The sequence below is a fragment of the Calonectris borealis genome, chromosome 14, assembly GCF_964195595.1.
Source record: "Calonectris borealis chromosome 14, bCalBor7.hap1.2, whole genome shotgun sequence".
Taxonomy (NCBI): Eukaryota; Metazoa; Chordata; class Aves; order Procellariiformes; family Procellariidae; genus Calonectris; species Calonectris borealis.
Window position 1 is genome coordinate 20,401,355 of NC_134325.1, and position 14,598 is coordinate 20,415,952.

The 14,598-nt window shown below is 72.4% G+C and overlaps 2 protein-coding genes and 1 pseudogene across 2 annotated transcripts; 2 read left to right on the forward strand and 1 right to left on the reverse strand.

The window, feature by feature from the left end:
- Positions 1-707: 707 nt before the first annotated feature.
- On the forward strand, positions 708-5,579 carry LOC142088302 (scavenger receptor cysteine-rich type 1 protein M130-like). The gene is made up of 13 exons (XM_075163524.1): positions 708-920; positions 1,000-1,320; positions 1,412-1,729; positions 1,807-2,109; positions 2,186-2,500; positions 2,681-2,989; positions 3,068-3,376; positions 3,472-3,855; positions 3,939-4,082; positions 4,233-4,328; positions 4,550-4,633; positions 4,937-5,011; positions 5,282-5,579. The coding sequence occupies exons 1-13, from the start codon at positions 869-871 to the stop codon at positions 5,362-5,364; spliced, it is 2,793 nt and encodes a 930-aa protein (XP_075019625.1). The 5' UTR covers positions 708-868; the 3' UTR covers positions 5,365-5,579.
- A 332-nt stretch (positions 5,580-5,911) lies between these two features.
- LOC142088463 (NACHT, LRR and PYD domains-containing protein 12-like) lies at positions 5,912-8,637 on the reverse strand. The gene is made up of 6 exons (XM_075163846.1): positions 8,576-8,637; positions 7,876-8,004; positions 6,982-7,152; positions 6,557-6,730; positions 6,287-6,457; positions 5,912-6,128 (listed from the first exon to the last, which is right to left on the reverse strand). Exons 1-6 carry the CDS (start codon positions 8,635-8,637, stop codon positions 5,912-5,914), a joined length of 924 nt encoding a protein of 307 aa, XP_075019947.1.
- On the forward strand, positions 8,555-14,519 carry LOC142088300 (scavenger receptor cysteine-rich type 1 protein M130-like; annotated as a pseudogene).
- The last annotated feature ends 79 nt before the right edge of the window (positions 14,520-14,598 follow it).

Genomic DNA, 14,598 nt, shown 5'->3' on the forward strand with positions numbered 1-14,598 from the left:
CTCCTTCTCCCTTCCACCTCCTGTGCCCATCGTTTTTTGCTGGTGCTTGGTCGCGGCTTCGCCAGGGGGGTCCCCCCTCCGGCACCGCGTCGGCTCCGTGCCCCCCTCAGCAGCATCACCGCGGGCAGATGCCGGTGTGCGAAAGCACGGCGTTATCGGTAGCACTGCAGGTGGCCGGGGAGCCGCGTGCGGTCGATGCCGACGCCGGGTCCCCGCCTGGGGGGAAACCGCCTCCTTCCTGCCCGCGCTGCGAGGCGAGCACGGGGCACACCTGCAGGCAGCGCGGGCAGCCCCGCCATGTGCTGCCGGCCTCCGCGAGGGGCCGGGGATGTGCCGCCTGCAAACACCGCGGTGAGCCTGGGGGCGGCTTTCACCTCGGTGCCCCCCTGGGGTCTCCAGGCACCCCCCGGGGAGGGGAGCACCCCAAGGATGGGTGCTGGCGTGCCAGGGTCTTTGCCCCGTGCCGGTGCTGAGGGCGGCCCTGCGGAGGCTTTGGTAGATTTTGGGGCGAATCCTGTTGCCATTGGGACTGGGCTCTTGCTGGGCGCCGGCAGCAGGGTCAGCCCCACGGCGGGACACGGGTGGGGAGGGCCCATGCGCCTCATGCCGGCGGCAGGTGCCCTGGGTGGGGGCTGGCTCCCCCCGGGGACATCCGGGCGCCGACCCACCGTGATGAGGTGTGTGACGCCAGAAGCGGAGCCGAGCCTCATATTTGGGCACGGAGCAGGTTATTGGAGGCCGGGGCCCCGCCAGCCGGGAGATAACCCTCCTGATAACGGCTCAAAAGGTGCTGCCGCCTCCATTGGCTCCCGGCTGCGGCGCTGCCTATATATCACCCGCCCCGTGCCGGGGGGTCCGGGACAGCAGGATGGTGCCTGTCGGGGCGTTGGGGCTGCTCCTGTGCGTGCAGCTCTGCGGGGGTGAGCGCCGGGGTGGGGGCAGCCGTGGGGCAGGGACCCCCCCCAGCCCCGGCTGGGCTCAACACCCTCCTTGCCGCAGGCACCGGGGAGCTGCGGCTGGTGGACGGCGGCGGGCGCTGCGCTGGGAGGGTGGAGGTGAAGCATGATGGCGAGTGGGGCTCCGTCTGCGTCTACGACTTCGACTGGGCTACCCGTTGGGGCACCGTGGTGTGCCGGCAGCTGGGCTGCGGCCCGCTGGCCAGGGCGTCCCCCTACGCCCCGTTCGGGCAGGGCACCGGCCGGATCTGGCTCCATCCCATCTTCTGCCAGGGCAACGAGGCGATGCTGTGGGACTGTCCCCACTTCGGCTGGGGACAGCACTTTTGCGACCACGAGCGGGATGTGGGGGTGACCTGCGCAGGTGAGGTGGGGAGGCTGGCCATGCTGGGACACCCGCCGTGCGCCGGGGCGTCCCCCGGCAGGGCTGAGGCCGTGCCGGTGCCCCGGTGCAGAGGCGGTGGAGCTGAGGCTGGTGGCTGGCGGGGGTCCCTGCGCCGGGAGGGTAGAGGTGAAGCTGCGGGGCCGCTGGGGCTCGGTGGCAGATGACTACTGGAGCATGGAGGACGCCGAGGTGGTGTGCCAGCAGCTGGGCTGCGGCTCGGCCGCCGGCGCCTATGTTGCTGGCACCCGCTTCGGCAAAGGGGATGGCCCCATCAGCCTGGCTCTGGTCAACTGCCGCGGGGACGAGGCCGCCCTCTGGGACTGCGAGGTCCGTGGCTGGGGACCCTACGTCGGCCCTCATGAATACGACACCGCCGTCGTCTGCCAAGGTAGGAACCGGGCGGCGGGGGGGACGCGCCGGTCCCGGCACGTCCCTCACCACTGACCCCCGTGCCTCTCCCGGCAGGGTTTGCCCGGTTGGTTGGCGGTGACAGTGCCTGCGCCGGGCGGCTGGAGGTGCGGCAGGGCCGAGCCTGGGTCGGCGTCTGCGAGGACCACGTGGACATCAAGGCCGCCCAGGTGGTCTGCCGGGAGCTGGGCTGCGGTGCGGCGCTGGCCGTACCCGGCAGCGGCCGGTTTGAGGCGGGAACGGGGCCGCTCTGGGAGGGGGGGTTCGAGTGCAGCGGCACCGAGCCCCTCCTCGCCACCTGCGCCCGGCGGCCGCCCCGCGACCAGGGCTGCGCCGGCCAAGCCAGCATCATCTGCTCCCGTAAGCGCTGGGGATGCCGGGGGGGTCGGGGGGGTCCCCGCAACGTCATCCCCCCCCAACGCCCTTTCTGCCGCAGCCTACACGGGTTTCCGGCTGGTGGACAACAGCTCGGGCTGCGCCGGGCGGGTGGAGGTGGAGGCTGGGGGGACGTGGGGGTCCCTCTGCGCCACCGGCTGGGACCTGCCCGACGCCCACGTCCTCTGCCACCACCTCGGCTGCGGCCCCGCCGCTGCCGTGCCCCCGGGAGGCTCCTTCGGCGGGGGAGACGGGCCGCTGCGGCGGGACGCCTTTGGCTGCGGTGGGAGCGAGCGGCACCCGGGCGAGTGCCCCACGGCGGTGCTGGGGGAGCCCGCCTGCCCCCCCGGCCATGCCGCCGCCGTCAACTGCTCAGGTCTGTATGGCACCCGCCGGGAAAAGCCTTAAGGGGCTTTTGGGACACCCCAAGAATTAGGAGGGGAGGACGCAGGGCCATTTTGGGGTGAGGGGAGGGCTGAAGCGGGGCCCTGCCATCCCCTCGGGGCCCCTACAGTGCTGCTGCTGTGGCCCCACGGCACCGCCGGGGATTTTGCAGGCATTGCTGAGCCCCTGCGTCTGGTGGAGGGGGAGAGCCGGTGCGACGGGCGGCTGGAGGTTGCCGCAAGCCCTGGGGCCTGGGCCCGCGTGCCGGCGGGGCTGTGGGACGCCCGGGGTGCCAGCATGGTGTGCCGGCAGCTGGGCTGCGGCGTGCCGGAGAAGATCTACGCCGTGCCGGGCGCAGGCACCACGGGGCTGCAGGCGCTGCGGTGTGCCGGCACCGAGGAGAACCTGGCCCAGTGCAACGTCTCGGGGACGGCCGCTGCCCCGACCGGCAGCCCCGAGGAGGCGGCCATCGTCTGCTCGGGTGAGTGTCCCGGGAAGGGCTGGGGGGTGCCGGCTCCCCGAGCGGCCGCCCCAGCCCGGTCCCCTGCGTGCCCCGCAGGCAGCCGGCGGGTGAGGCTGGTGGGCGGCCCCGGGCGCTGCGCCGGGCGGGTGGAGGTCTACGTCAATGGCACCTGGGGCACCGTCTGCCAGGAAACATGGGACCTCCCGGATGCCACCGTCGTCTGCCGCCAGCTGGGCTGCGGAACGGCGCTGGCGGCACCCAGATCGGCTCGCTTCGGTCCCGGCACGGGGCCGCTGTGGCCGGATGCCGGTGGCTGCACCGGGACCGAGGCGTCACTCTGGGACTGCCGGTCCTCGGCACAGCACGGCTGCCGGCGCGGTGGCGGGGCAGGAGCCGTCTGCTCAGGTCAGTGCCGTGCGTCCCCAGGTCAGGGACGGGGGGACCATCCCCGGGGGGTCCCTGGCCGAGCCGTGCCCTGACCCCCCCGCCCCCCCTTGCAGAGCAGCTCTCCCTGCGGTTGGCGGGCGGCAGCAGCCGCTGCAGCGGGCACCTGGAGGTGCTCTACAATGGCACCTGGGGCCGCGTCTGCGCCAACGGCACCAGCCCCGCCACGGCCACCGCTGCCTGTTGGCAGCTGGGCTGCGGGGCCACGGGGATGCTGGTGGCTGCCCCCGCCCAGGACCCGGCCCCTGCATGGCTGGCCTGGGTGGGCTGCGAGGAGGGGGCCCGCTCGCTCTGGCGGTGCCCCTCGGCACCCTGGCGCCTGCAGGCCTGCAGCCCCGGCGGGGACGCCCACGTCGCTTGTGACGAGGACAGTGACGGCACAAGTGGGACACCCACCCCATCCCCAGGGAGCCACTGCCCGGAGGGTGCCACTTGCACAGGTAGCTCTGCCCGTGCCGGCAGCCCCCCACGCCGGGCTGGCTGGAGCCCCCCTCCTTCACGCCGCCTGGCGATGTCCCCCCAGGTGTCCCCAGCAGCACTGCCCCGGCGGCAGCGGTGGGGACTGTGCCAGTGCCCACAGTCCTGTGCGTGGTCCTGGGGACGCTGCTGTGCCTGGCCCTGGGCGCCCTGGCCGTGCAGGCGTGCCGCGCCCGGGCTCGGCGCCGAGGTGGGTCCCGGCGGGTGGGTGCTGGGGCAGAGCTGGTTCGGGGCTCCTGGGGCTCCCCTGCCGTGGGGCAGCTCAGAGGGTGGCCAGCGGGTGACCCCGGTGCCACCCCTGGTCCCCACGGCCCCGGGTGAGCACTACCCATCATTTCAGGCCCCGGCAGAGCCGCGGACGCCATCTCTGATGCCGTCTACGAGGAGCTGGAGTACACCCTGACGCCGGAGTACCAGGAGGTGCCCAGTCGCTCAGGTCGGTGCAGCCCCCCCGCCCAGCAGCTCTCCCCGGAGCAGGGCGGGGGCTTTGCCCCGTGGCCCCACCGCAGCACCGGGTCCTGGTGGTGCAGGACCGGCTCGTCCCCGTGGCCTGGGGGTGTCCCCCGGTCCCACCGCGGCCCCGCTCTGCGGTGAGGGGTTGTGCTGCCCACAGTGCCGGCCCCGGCCACCCCCAACACCCCGTCCTCCTCCGGCCAGGTTCTCCGTCGGAGGGGTCGGAGACGAAGCTGCCATATTACACCGGGGACAGCATGGAGGAGAGTGACCCCAAGGCAGCCCCAGGTAGGGGCACGGGGGCAGGAACGTGGCAGAGAGCCCTGGGGAGGAGAGGGGGCACTGGGGCTGGGGAGCCAGGGGACAGGGTCTCCCCTCGCACGGGCAAGCCAAGCTCAGCTGCGGCTCTCATTAGTGTGCAGCGAAGCATCACCTTTCCCTGCGGATTAATCCCTGCTGCGGCTCTGGCTGAGAACCTGCAGCCCCGGTGCCACCAGGACATCCCCGGTCGTGTGGCCGGAGGAGGGTGGCAGAGCCAGACCCCTGCCACGGCCTCTGGTTCACTCCCGTCCGTCCCCGTGCCTGTCCCAGACTCCCCTGCCCAGCATGGCCCCCCGGATGGCTACGACGATGCCGCGGCCATGCCGGAAGAGTCCCCCGCTCCCAGCGCTGAGGACATCTCCGAGGGGGTGGCACAGAGGAGCTGGGACTGTGTCCCACCCGCAGGTAAGAGGGGCCACAGCCGCCCTGTCCCCTGGAGAGCCACCTCTGGGGGGCTTGGCTGCGGTGGCGGGCAGGGAGCAGGCAGCAAATCCACGGGGGCTGCGGCAGGACCCCAGCAGGGTCTGGCAGGAGGGACACCAAGCAGCCCCCCTAAGGCCCCAGCCTTTGCTGTCCCCGAAGGTGGGAGCTGCCCCCCTCCAAGTCCCCCAGGAGCCACAAGGGACCCCCCGGCACAGCCCCCGGGGGACACAGGCTATGACGATGTTGACGACAGCACCCTGGGGACATCGCTGTGAGGATGCCCGGGCCACGCCGCGGGAGTCCCTGGGGTGGTGGGGCTCTGTCCCCAAGGAGGGGTGGCCCTGGCCACGGAGGTCACCTCTCCCTGCCCAGGACTGCAGCGCAGTGGCAAAACAGCTCCCGTGTCCCTCCCGTGAGCAGCACCGCAGGGATTTTTTTTACTTCACTGTGAATTTCTCTTTGTTTCTATTAAAACCCCAGACTGGCTGGAGACTCACTTCCAGGGCTGGCACCTCGCGCCCGGGTACATCAGCCATCCCGCGGGGACGTGGGGCAGGAGCCGGACCCACAGATGCAGCCCTGGGCATGGTGGGGACGGGGGGATTCCTGGGACTGGCCCCAGGGCCTTTATTTGGCATGGGCAAACACCCACGCAACTCTTGCCACCAACACGCGTGGGGAAACGGGAGGGCGAAGGACCCGGACCGGCTCTGCCCCGACCCCCAGCAGATGCAGGCAGGACCTCCTCCCCTGAACCCCACGCGTGGGCCAGGCTCAAACGCAGGGAGGCTTCGCCCCCCTTCAGCAGCACCGAGCACTGGGCTAGAAACGGCTCCGGTTCTTGCAAGGGCCTCTCCTAAAGGAGGGGAGCGCCTTCGCGCCGCCCGGCAGGACCCCGCGGTGGAAGGGCAGCCGGGCCATGGCCCCCGCCTGCGGCGCGTCCTGCTTGAGGAGGTACCCGATCTTCAGGTCAGGCTTCAGTGCCCGCAGGGCGGCCAGCTCCTGCAGCGCTTCCTCGTTTAGCCTGGACGTGCTCAGTCTTTAAACAGACGAAGGAAAGGAGAAGAGCTGTTAAAAACCACCCTCCGCCCTCCTGGGTGCCGGGATGCTGGTACGCCCCGCCGTCCCGCAGCATCCGACCCCGGGGTGCTGGCACGGGGATGCCGGGGACGGAAGGGGGCTGTGCCAGGCACTTACCCCAGCGCCCGCAGCGGGCAGGCGGGATGCCGGAGCTGCTGGCAGAGCTGCAGGACGCCGTCGGCTCCCAGCTCGTTGTCGCTCAGGTCCAGGCAGGTGAGGCGGGGGCACTCCGCCAGCCGAGCGGCCAGGGCTCGGCAGCAGGCGCCCCTCAGCCGGCAGCTCCCCAGCCTGCGGGACCAAGGCAAAGAGGGATGCGGGGTTTGACCGGCCGGTTGGTGAGCTGCTCCGGGTGGGAAGGAGGGAGCGCCGGCCCCGCGGCCCCCTTACCGCAGCGTCTGCAGCTGGCGGGCACGGCGCTGCAGCCCCTGGCACAGCAGCTGCACGCCGGCATCGCGCAGCCCCTCGCTGAAGGACAAATCCAGCTCCTCCAGGCACGGGCTGGTGCCCAGCACGGCGGCGAGGTCCTCGCAGCAGGCACTGGTGAGGCGGGAGTACCACAGCCTGCCGGGGAGAGACCCTCAGAGCCAGCCTCAGGGGCTCCCGATGCCACCCCAGCAGGGTGACGGTCCCCACCCCGGTGCCACTGCTTTCGAGCTCCTCGCTCTGGGAGAGTGGGACAGAGGGACGATGCCACCCTGGAGGGACTTTTTTGGGGTACCTCCCCAGCCCTCCGCTCCACCCCGGGGGTTTGGCTGCCTGGGAGAAGCGCGCGGGGTGCCGGGGGGATGCCCGGGGGTGCCGGGGCCACTCACTGCAGGACGCGCAGGCGGCAGCCGGGCTGCTGCAGCCCCTTGCAGAGCAGGCGCACGCCGCCGTCGCCCAGCGCGCCGTCGCCCAGCTCCAGCCGCGCCAGGCTGGGGTGTTCGGCCAGCAGCGCCGCCAGCTCGGCGCAGCAGCTCTCCGACAGCCCGCACCACTGCAGCCTGCGGGGAGAGCCGCAGAGAACAGATGGGCTCATCACGCCTGCCCCGGCTGCCCACCCCAATCCCCCCCACCAACCTGCCACCCGGCCAATCAGCATGGAGGGACCACACCCACCCATCACCCGGCCAATCAGCATGGAGGGACCACACCCACCCATCACCCGGCCAATCAGCATGGACGGACCACACCCACCCATAGGCAATCAGCATGGAGGGACCACACCCACCCACCCGTGGCCAATCAGCATGGAGGAACTGCAGCAATCCATCCATTGCAGGGCCAATTAGCACGGAGGGACCACACTCACCCACCCCACACCCAATCAGCATGGAGGGACCACACCCACCCACCCCACACCCAATCAGCATGGAGAGACCACACCCACCCACCCCACACCCAATCAGCATGGAGGGACCACACCCACCCACCCCACACCCAATCAGCATGGAGGGACCACACCCACCCACGGCCAATGAGGGCCCGGCCTCACCCCCAGCCACGCGCTGGTGGTCCCAGGGAGCAGCGGGGGCGGCCGGGCCCCCGTACAGCTCCCGTCCCCTCTGCCCGGGGCAGCACCCACCCACTCCCCTCCGGTTCGGGAGCCCCCCACCCGCACCCCGGAGCCAGCCGGGGTGGCCAGGCCCCGGCCAGCGCACCCTCCCCGTGCCGGCAGCAGCACCGCGGCCGCGGTTTCGGCTCAGCGCCGAGGGCAGGTCTCTTACCGGAGCACCCGCAGGTCGCTGCCCGGGTGCCGCAGCGCCCGGCAGAGCGGGTGGATGGGGGAGTGCGGCTCCTCCCGCCGCCGCTCAGCGAGGGGACGGGGACGTCCTCCGGCTCCCGAGGCACCGGAGCTGCAGGGGGACAGAGCCCCGGGGGGCACGGGCAGCCCTCACCGGCACTGGGAGCTCCCGGCTTCGATGCCGGCACACAACCCCCCCAAGCAGCGCTCGCCACCAACTCGCGGGAGGTCTCCTCGGGTGGGACCTCCATGGCTTTGGAGAGGCAAAGGATCGCCCCGGGGTGGGGCGGGGGGGATGCTCGCGGCGTCCCCGGGGCCCGCGGTGAGGGTCATCTCCCTCCCCGGTGGCACAAAGCCGTGTTGGTCCCCTCCGTCTTTGTCCCCGACAGCTCCCCGGGGGGCCACGTGCGGGCAGGAGGGACGGGCCGGCCCTGGCAGGCCCATGCTACCCCATCGGGGACATCCCGGGTGATGCCAGCGCTGGCGCCGGCCCCACGAGCCATCCCGGGGTGATACGGGGACGTTTGGAGGTGGCAGGTCCCCGGCCCCTCGCGGAGGCTGGCGGCACGTGGCGGTGCTGCCCACGCTGCCTGCAGGTGTGCCCCCGCAGCCGGGAGGCCGTTCCCCCCCGTGCGGTTGCGCCGCCGCCAACGGCCGTCACCGCGCACGGCCCCCTCGGCCACCTGCGTTTCCTGGCTGCTGCCGCGCCGGCCTCCCGCGTGTCGCTGGGCCCTTCCACCGCCATCACGATTTGGGGCTGTTACTGCGCTTTTTGGTGGCTGCCCGGGGTTGCGCAGCTGCAGTTTTCACTGCGAACCCGCCTGCCACGTCGCCTCCTCCTCGCCCTGCTCCGTGTCCCACCGCCCCGGCCAGGCCGTGGCCACCGGCACTGCTCGGCACCAATGGAGCCCGCCAGGTCCCATGGCCGTGGTGTGGCTCAGCCCCGTCCTCGTCCTCGCACGCGACCGGCACCTCGAGGGAGCTCCTTCTCCCTTCCACCTCCTGTGCCCATCGTTTTTTGCTGGTGCTTGGTCGCGGCTTCGCCAGGGGGGTCCCCCCTCCGGCACCGCGTCGGCTCCGTGCCCCCCTCAGCAGCATCACCGCGGGCAGATGCCGGTGTGCGAAAGCACGGCGTTATCGGTAGCACTGCAGGTGGCCGGGGAGCCGCGTGCGGTCGATGCCGACGCCGGGTCCCCGCCTGGGGGGAAACCGCCTCCTTCCTGCCCGCGCTGCGAGGCGAGCACGGGGCACACCTGCAGGCAGCGCGGGCAGCCCCGCCATGTGCTGCCGGCCTCCGCGAGGGGCCGGGGATGTGCCGCCTGCAAACACCGCGGTGAGCCTGGGGGCGGCTTTCACCTCGGTGCCCCCCTGGGGTCTCCAGGCACCCCCCGGGGAGGGGAGCACCCCAAGGATGGGTGCTGGCGTGCCAGGGTCTTTGCCCCGTGCCGGTGCTGAGGGCGGCCCTGCGGAGGCTTTGGTAGATTTTGGGGCGAATCCTGTTGCCATTGGGACTGGGCTCTTGCTGGGCGCCGGCAGCAGGGTCAGCCCCACGGCGGGACACGGGTGGGGAGGGCCCATGCGCCTCATGCCGGCGGCAGGTGCCCTGGGTGGGGGCTGGCTCCCCCCGGGGACATCCGGGCGCCGACCCACCGTGGTGAGGTGTGTGACGCCAGAAGCGGAGCCGAGCCTCATATTTGGGCACGGAGCAGGTTATTGGAGGCCGGGGCCCCGCCAGCCGGGAGATAACCCTCCTGATAACGGCTCAAAAGGTGCTGCCGCCTCCATTGGCTCCCGGCTGCGGCGCTGCCTATATATCACCCGCCCCGTGCCGGGGGGTCCGGGACAGCAGGATGGTGCCTGTCGGGGCGTTGGGGCTGCTCCTGTGCGTGCAGCTCTGCGGGGGTGAGCGCCGGGGTGGGGGCAGCCGTGGGGCAGGGACCCCCCCCAGCCCCGGCTGGGCTCAACACCCTCCTTGCCGCAGGCACCGGCGAGCTGCGGCTGGTGGACGGCGGCGGGCGCTGCGCTGGGAGGGTGGAGGTGAAGCATGATGGCGAGTGGGGCTCCGTCTGCATCTACGACTTCGACTGGGCTACCCGTTGGGGCACCGTGGTGTGCCGGCAGCTGGGCTGCGGCCCGCTGGCCAGGGCGTCCCCCTACGCCCCGTTCGGGCAGGGCACCGGCCGGATCTGGCTCCATCCCATCTACTGCCAGGGCAACGAGGCGATGCTGCGGGACTGTCCCCACTTCGGCTGGGGACAGCACTTTTGCGACCACGAGCGGGATGTGGGGGTGACCTGCGCAGGTGAGGTGGGGAGGCTGGCCATGCTGGGACACCCGCCGTGCGCCGGGGCGTCCCCCGGCAGGGCTGAGGCCGTGCCGGTGCCCCGGTGCAGAGGCGGTGGAGCTGAGGCTGGTGGCTGGCGGGGGTCCCTGCGCCGGGAGGGTAGAGGTGAAGCTGCGGGGCCGCTGGGGCTCGGTGGCAGATGACTACTGGAGCATGGAGGACGCCGAGGTGGTGTGCCAGCAGCTGGGCTGCGGCTCGGCCGCCGGCGCCTATGTTGCTGGCACCCGCTTCGGCAAAGGGGATGGCCCCATCAGCCTGGCTCTGGTCAACTGCCGCGGGGACGAGGCCGCCCTCTGGGACTGCGAGGTCCGTGGCTGGGGACCCTACGTCGGCCCTCATGAATACGACACCGCCGTCGTCTGCCAAGGTAGGAACCGGGCGGCGGGGGGGACGCGCCGGTCCCGGCACGTCCCTCACCACTGACCCCCGTGCCTCTCCCGGCAGGGTTTGCCCGGTTGGTTGGCGGTGACCGTGCCTGCGCCGGGCGGCTGGAGGTGCGGCAGGGCCGAGCCTGGGTCGGCGTCTGCGAGGACCACGTGGACATCAAGGCCGCCCAGGTGGTCTGCCGGGAGCTGGGCTGCGGTGCGGCGCTGGCCGTACCCGGCAGCGGCCGGTTTGAGGCGGGAACGGGGCCGCTCTGGGAGGGGGGGTTCGAGTGCAGCGGCACCGAGCCCCTCCTCGCCACCTGCGCCCGGCGGCCGCCCCGCGACCAGGGCTGCGCCGGCCAAGCCAGCATCATCTGCTCCCGTAAGCGCTGGGGATGCCGGGGGGGTCGGGGGGGTCCCCGCAACGTCATCCCCCCCCAACGCCCTTTCTGCCGCAGCCTACACGGGTTTCCGGCTGGTGGACAACAGCTCGGGCTGCGCCGGGCGGGTGGAGGTGGAGGCTGGGGGGACGTGGGGGTCCCTCTGCGCCACCGGCTGGGACCTGCCCGACGCCCACGTCCTCTGCCACCACCTCGGCTGCGGCCCCGCCGCTGCCGTGCCCCCGGGAGGCTCCTTCGGCGGGGGAGACGGGCCGCTGCGGCGGGACGCCTTTGGCTGCGCTGGGAGCGAGCGGCACCCGGGCGAGTGCCCCACGGCGGTGCTGGGGGAGCCCGCCTGCCCCCCCGGCCATGCCGCCGCCGTCAACTGCTCAGGTCTGTATGGCACCCGCCGGGAAAAGCCTTAAGGGGCTTTTGGGACACCCCAAGAATTAGGAGGGGAGGACGCAGGGCCATTTCGGGGTGAGGGGAGGGCTGAAGCGGGGCCCTGCCATCCCCTCGGGGCCCCTACAGTGCTGCTGCTGTGGCCCCACGGCACCGCCGGGGATTTTGCAGGCATTGCTGAGCCCCTGCGTCTGGTGGAGGGGGAGAGCCGGTGCGACGGGCGGCTGGAGGTTGCCGCAAGCCCTGGGGCCTGGGCCCGCGTGCCGGCGGGGCTGTGGGACGCCCGGGGTGCCAGCATGGTGTGCCGGCAGCTGGGCTGCGGCGTGCCGGAGAAGATCTACGCCGTGCCGGGCGCAGGCACCACGGGGCTGCAGGCGCTGCGGTGTGCCGGCACCGAGGAGAACCTGGCCCAGTGCAACGTCTCGGGGACGGCCGCTGCCCCGACCGGCAGCCCCGAGGAGGCGGCCATCGTCTGCTCGGGTGAGTGTCCCGGGAAGGGCTGGGGGGTGCCGGCTCCCCGAGCGGCCGCCCCAGCCCGGTCCCCTGCGTGCCCCGCAGGCAGCCGGCGGGTGAGGCTGGTGGGCGGCCCCGGGCGCTGCGCCGGGCGGGTGGAGGTCTACGTCAATGGCACCTGGGGCACCGTCTGCCAGGAAACATGGGACCTCCCGGATGCCACCGTCGTCTGCCGCCAGCTGGGCTGCGGAACGGCGCTGGCGGCACCCAGATCGGCTCGCTTCGGTCCCGGCACGGGGCCGCTGTGGCCGGATGCCGGTGGCTGCACCGGGACCGAGGCGTCACTCTGGGACTGCCGGTCCTCGGCACAGCACGGCTGCCGGCGCGGTGGCGGGGCAGGAGCCGTCTGCTCAGGTCAGTGCCGTGCGTCCCCAGGTCAGGGGCGGGGGGACCATCCCCGGGGGGTCCCTGGCCGAGCCGTGCCCTGACCCCCCCGCCCCCCCTTGCAGAGCAGCTCTCCCTGCGGTTGGCGGGCGGCAGCAGCCGCTGCAGCGGGCACCTGGAGGTGCTCTACAATGGCACCTGGGGCCGCGTCTGCGCCAACGGCACCAGCCCCGCCACGGCCACCGCTGCCTGTTGGCAGCTGGGCTGCGGGGCCACGGGGATGCTGGTGGCTGCCCCCGCCCGGGACCCGGCCCCTGCATGGCTGGCCTGGGTGGGCTGCGAGGAGGGGGCCCGCTCGCTCTGGCGGTGCCCCTCGGCACCCTGGCGCCTGCAGGCCTGCAGCCCCGGCGGGGACGCCCACGTCGCTTGTGACGAGGACAGTGACGGCACAAGTGGGACACCCACCCCATCCCCAGGGAGCCACTGCCCGGAGGGTGCCACTTGCACAGGTAGCTCTGCCCGTGCCGGCAGCCCCCCACGCCGGGCTGGCTGGAGCCCCCCTCCTTCACGCCGCCTGGCGATGTCCCCCCAGGTGTCCCCAGCAGCACTGCCCCGGCGGCAGCGGTGGGGACTGTGCCAGTGCCCACAGTCCTGTGCGTGGTCCTGGGGACGCTGCTGTGCCTGGCCCTGGGCGCCCTGGCCGTGCAGGCGTGCCGCGCCCGGGCTCGGCGCCGAGGTGGGTCCCGGCGGGTGGGTGCTGGGGCAGAGCTGGTTCGGGGCTCCTGGGGCTCCCCTGCCGTGGGGCAGCTCAGAGGGTGGGCAGCGGGTGACCCCGGTGCCACCCCTGGTCCCCACGGCCCCGGGTGAGCACTACCCATCATTTCAGGCCCCGGCAGAGCCGCGGACGCCATCTCTGATGCCGTCTACGAGGAGCTGGAGTACACCCTGACGCCGGAGTACCAGGAGGTGCCCAGTCGCTCAGGTCGGTGCAGCCCCCCCGCCCAGCAGCTCTCCCCGGAGCAGGGCGGGGGCTTTGCCCCGTGGCCCCACCGCAGCACCGGGTCCTGGTGGTGCAGGACCGGCTCGTCCCCGTGGCCTGGGGGTGTCCCCCAGTCCCACCGCGGCCCCGCTCTGCGGTGAGGGGTTGTGCTGCCCACAGTGCCGGCCCCGGCCACCCCCAACACCCCGTCCTCCTCCGGCCAGGTTCTCCGTCGGAGGGGTCGGAGACGAAGCTGCCATATTACACCGGGGACAGCATGGAGGAGAGCGACCCCAAGGCAGCCCCAGGTAGGGGCACGGGGGCAGGAACGTGGCAGAGAGCCCTGGGGAGGAGAGGGGGCACTGGGGCTGGGGAGCCAGGGGACAGGGTCTCCCCTCGCACGGGCAAGCCAAGCTCAGCTGCGGCCCTCGTTAGTGTGCAGCGAAGCATCACCTTTCCCTGTGGATTAATCCCTGCTGCGGCTCTGGCCGAGAACCTGCAGCCCCAGTGCCACCAGGACATCCCCGGTCGTGTGGCCGGAGGAGGGTGGCAGAGCCAGACCCCTGCCACGGCCTCTGGTTCACTCCCGTCCGTCCCCGTGCCTGTCCCAGACTCCCCTGCCCAGCATGGCCCCCCGGATGGCTACGACGATGCCGCGGCCGTGCCGGAAGAGTCCCCCGCTCCCAGCGCTGAGGACATCTCCGAGGGGGTGGCACAGAGGAGCTGGGACTGTGTCCCACCCGCAGGTAAGAGGGGCCACAGCCGCCCTGTCCCCTGGAGAGCCACCTCTGGGGGGCTTGGCTGCGGTGGCGGGCAGGGAGCAGGCAGCAAATCCACGGGGGCTGCGGCAGGACCCCAGCAGGGTCTGGCAGGAGGGACACCAAGCAGCCCCCCTAAGGCCCCAGCCTTTGCTGTTCCCGAAGGTGGGAGCTGCCCCCCACCAAGTCCCCCAGGAGCCACAAGGGACCCCCCGGCACAGCCCCCGGGGGACACAGGCTATGACGATGTTGACGACAGCACCCTGGGGACATCGCTGTGAGGATGCCCGGGCCACGCCGCGGGAGTCCCTGGGGTGGTGGGGCTCTGTCCCCAAGGAGGGGTGGCCCTGGCCACGGAGGTCACCTCTCCCTGCCCAGGACCGCAGCGCAGTGGCAAAACAGCTCCCGTGTCCCTCCCGTGAGCAGCACCGCAGGGATTTTTTTTACTTCACTGTGAATTTCTCTTTGTTTCTATTAAAACCCCAGACTGGCTGGAGACTCACTTCCAGGGCTGGCACCTCGCGCCCGGGTACATCAGCCATCCCGCGGGGACGTGGGGCAGGAGCCGGACCCACAGATGCAGCCCTGGGCATGGTGGGGACGGGGGGATTCCTGGGACTGGCCCCAGGGCCTTTATTTGG

Bases quoted from the DNA above. Each gene is read 5' to 3' on its own strand.
- LOC142088463 (XM_075163846.1), bottom strand. From the start codon at position 8,637: ATGGCGGTGGAAGGGCCCAGCGACACGCGGGAGGCCGGCGCGGCAGCA. The intron at 8,005-8,575 runs GTGGCCGAGGGG...GTCCCCCTGCAG, and splicing joins GCAGCAGCCAGGAAACGCAG to CTCCGGTGCCTCGGGAGCCG. The intron at 6,458-6,556 runs GTAAGGGGGCCG...TTGGTCCCGCAG, and splicing joins CGCCAGCTGCAGACGCTGCG to GCTGGGGAGCTGCCGGCTGA.
- LOC142088302 (XM_075163524.1), top strand. From the start codon at position 869: ATGGTGCCTGTCGGGGCGTTGGGGCTGCTCCTGTGCGTGCAGCTCTGC. The intron at 3,377-3,471 runs GTCAGTGCCGTG...CCCCCCTTGCAG, and splicing joins GGCAGGAGCCGTCTGCTCAG to AGCAGCTCTCCCTGCGGTTG. The intron at 4,634-4,936 runs GTAGGGGCACGG...TGCCTGTCCCAG, and splicing joins TGACCCCAAGGCAGCCCCAG to ACTCCCCTGCCCAGCATGGC.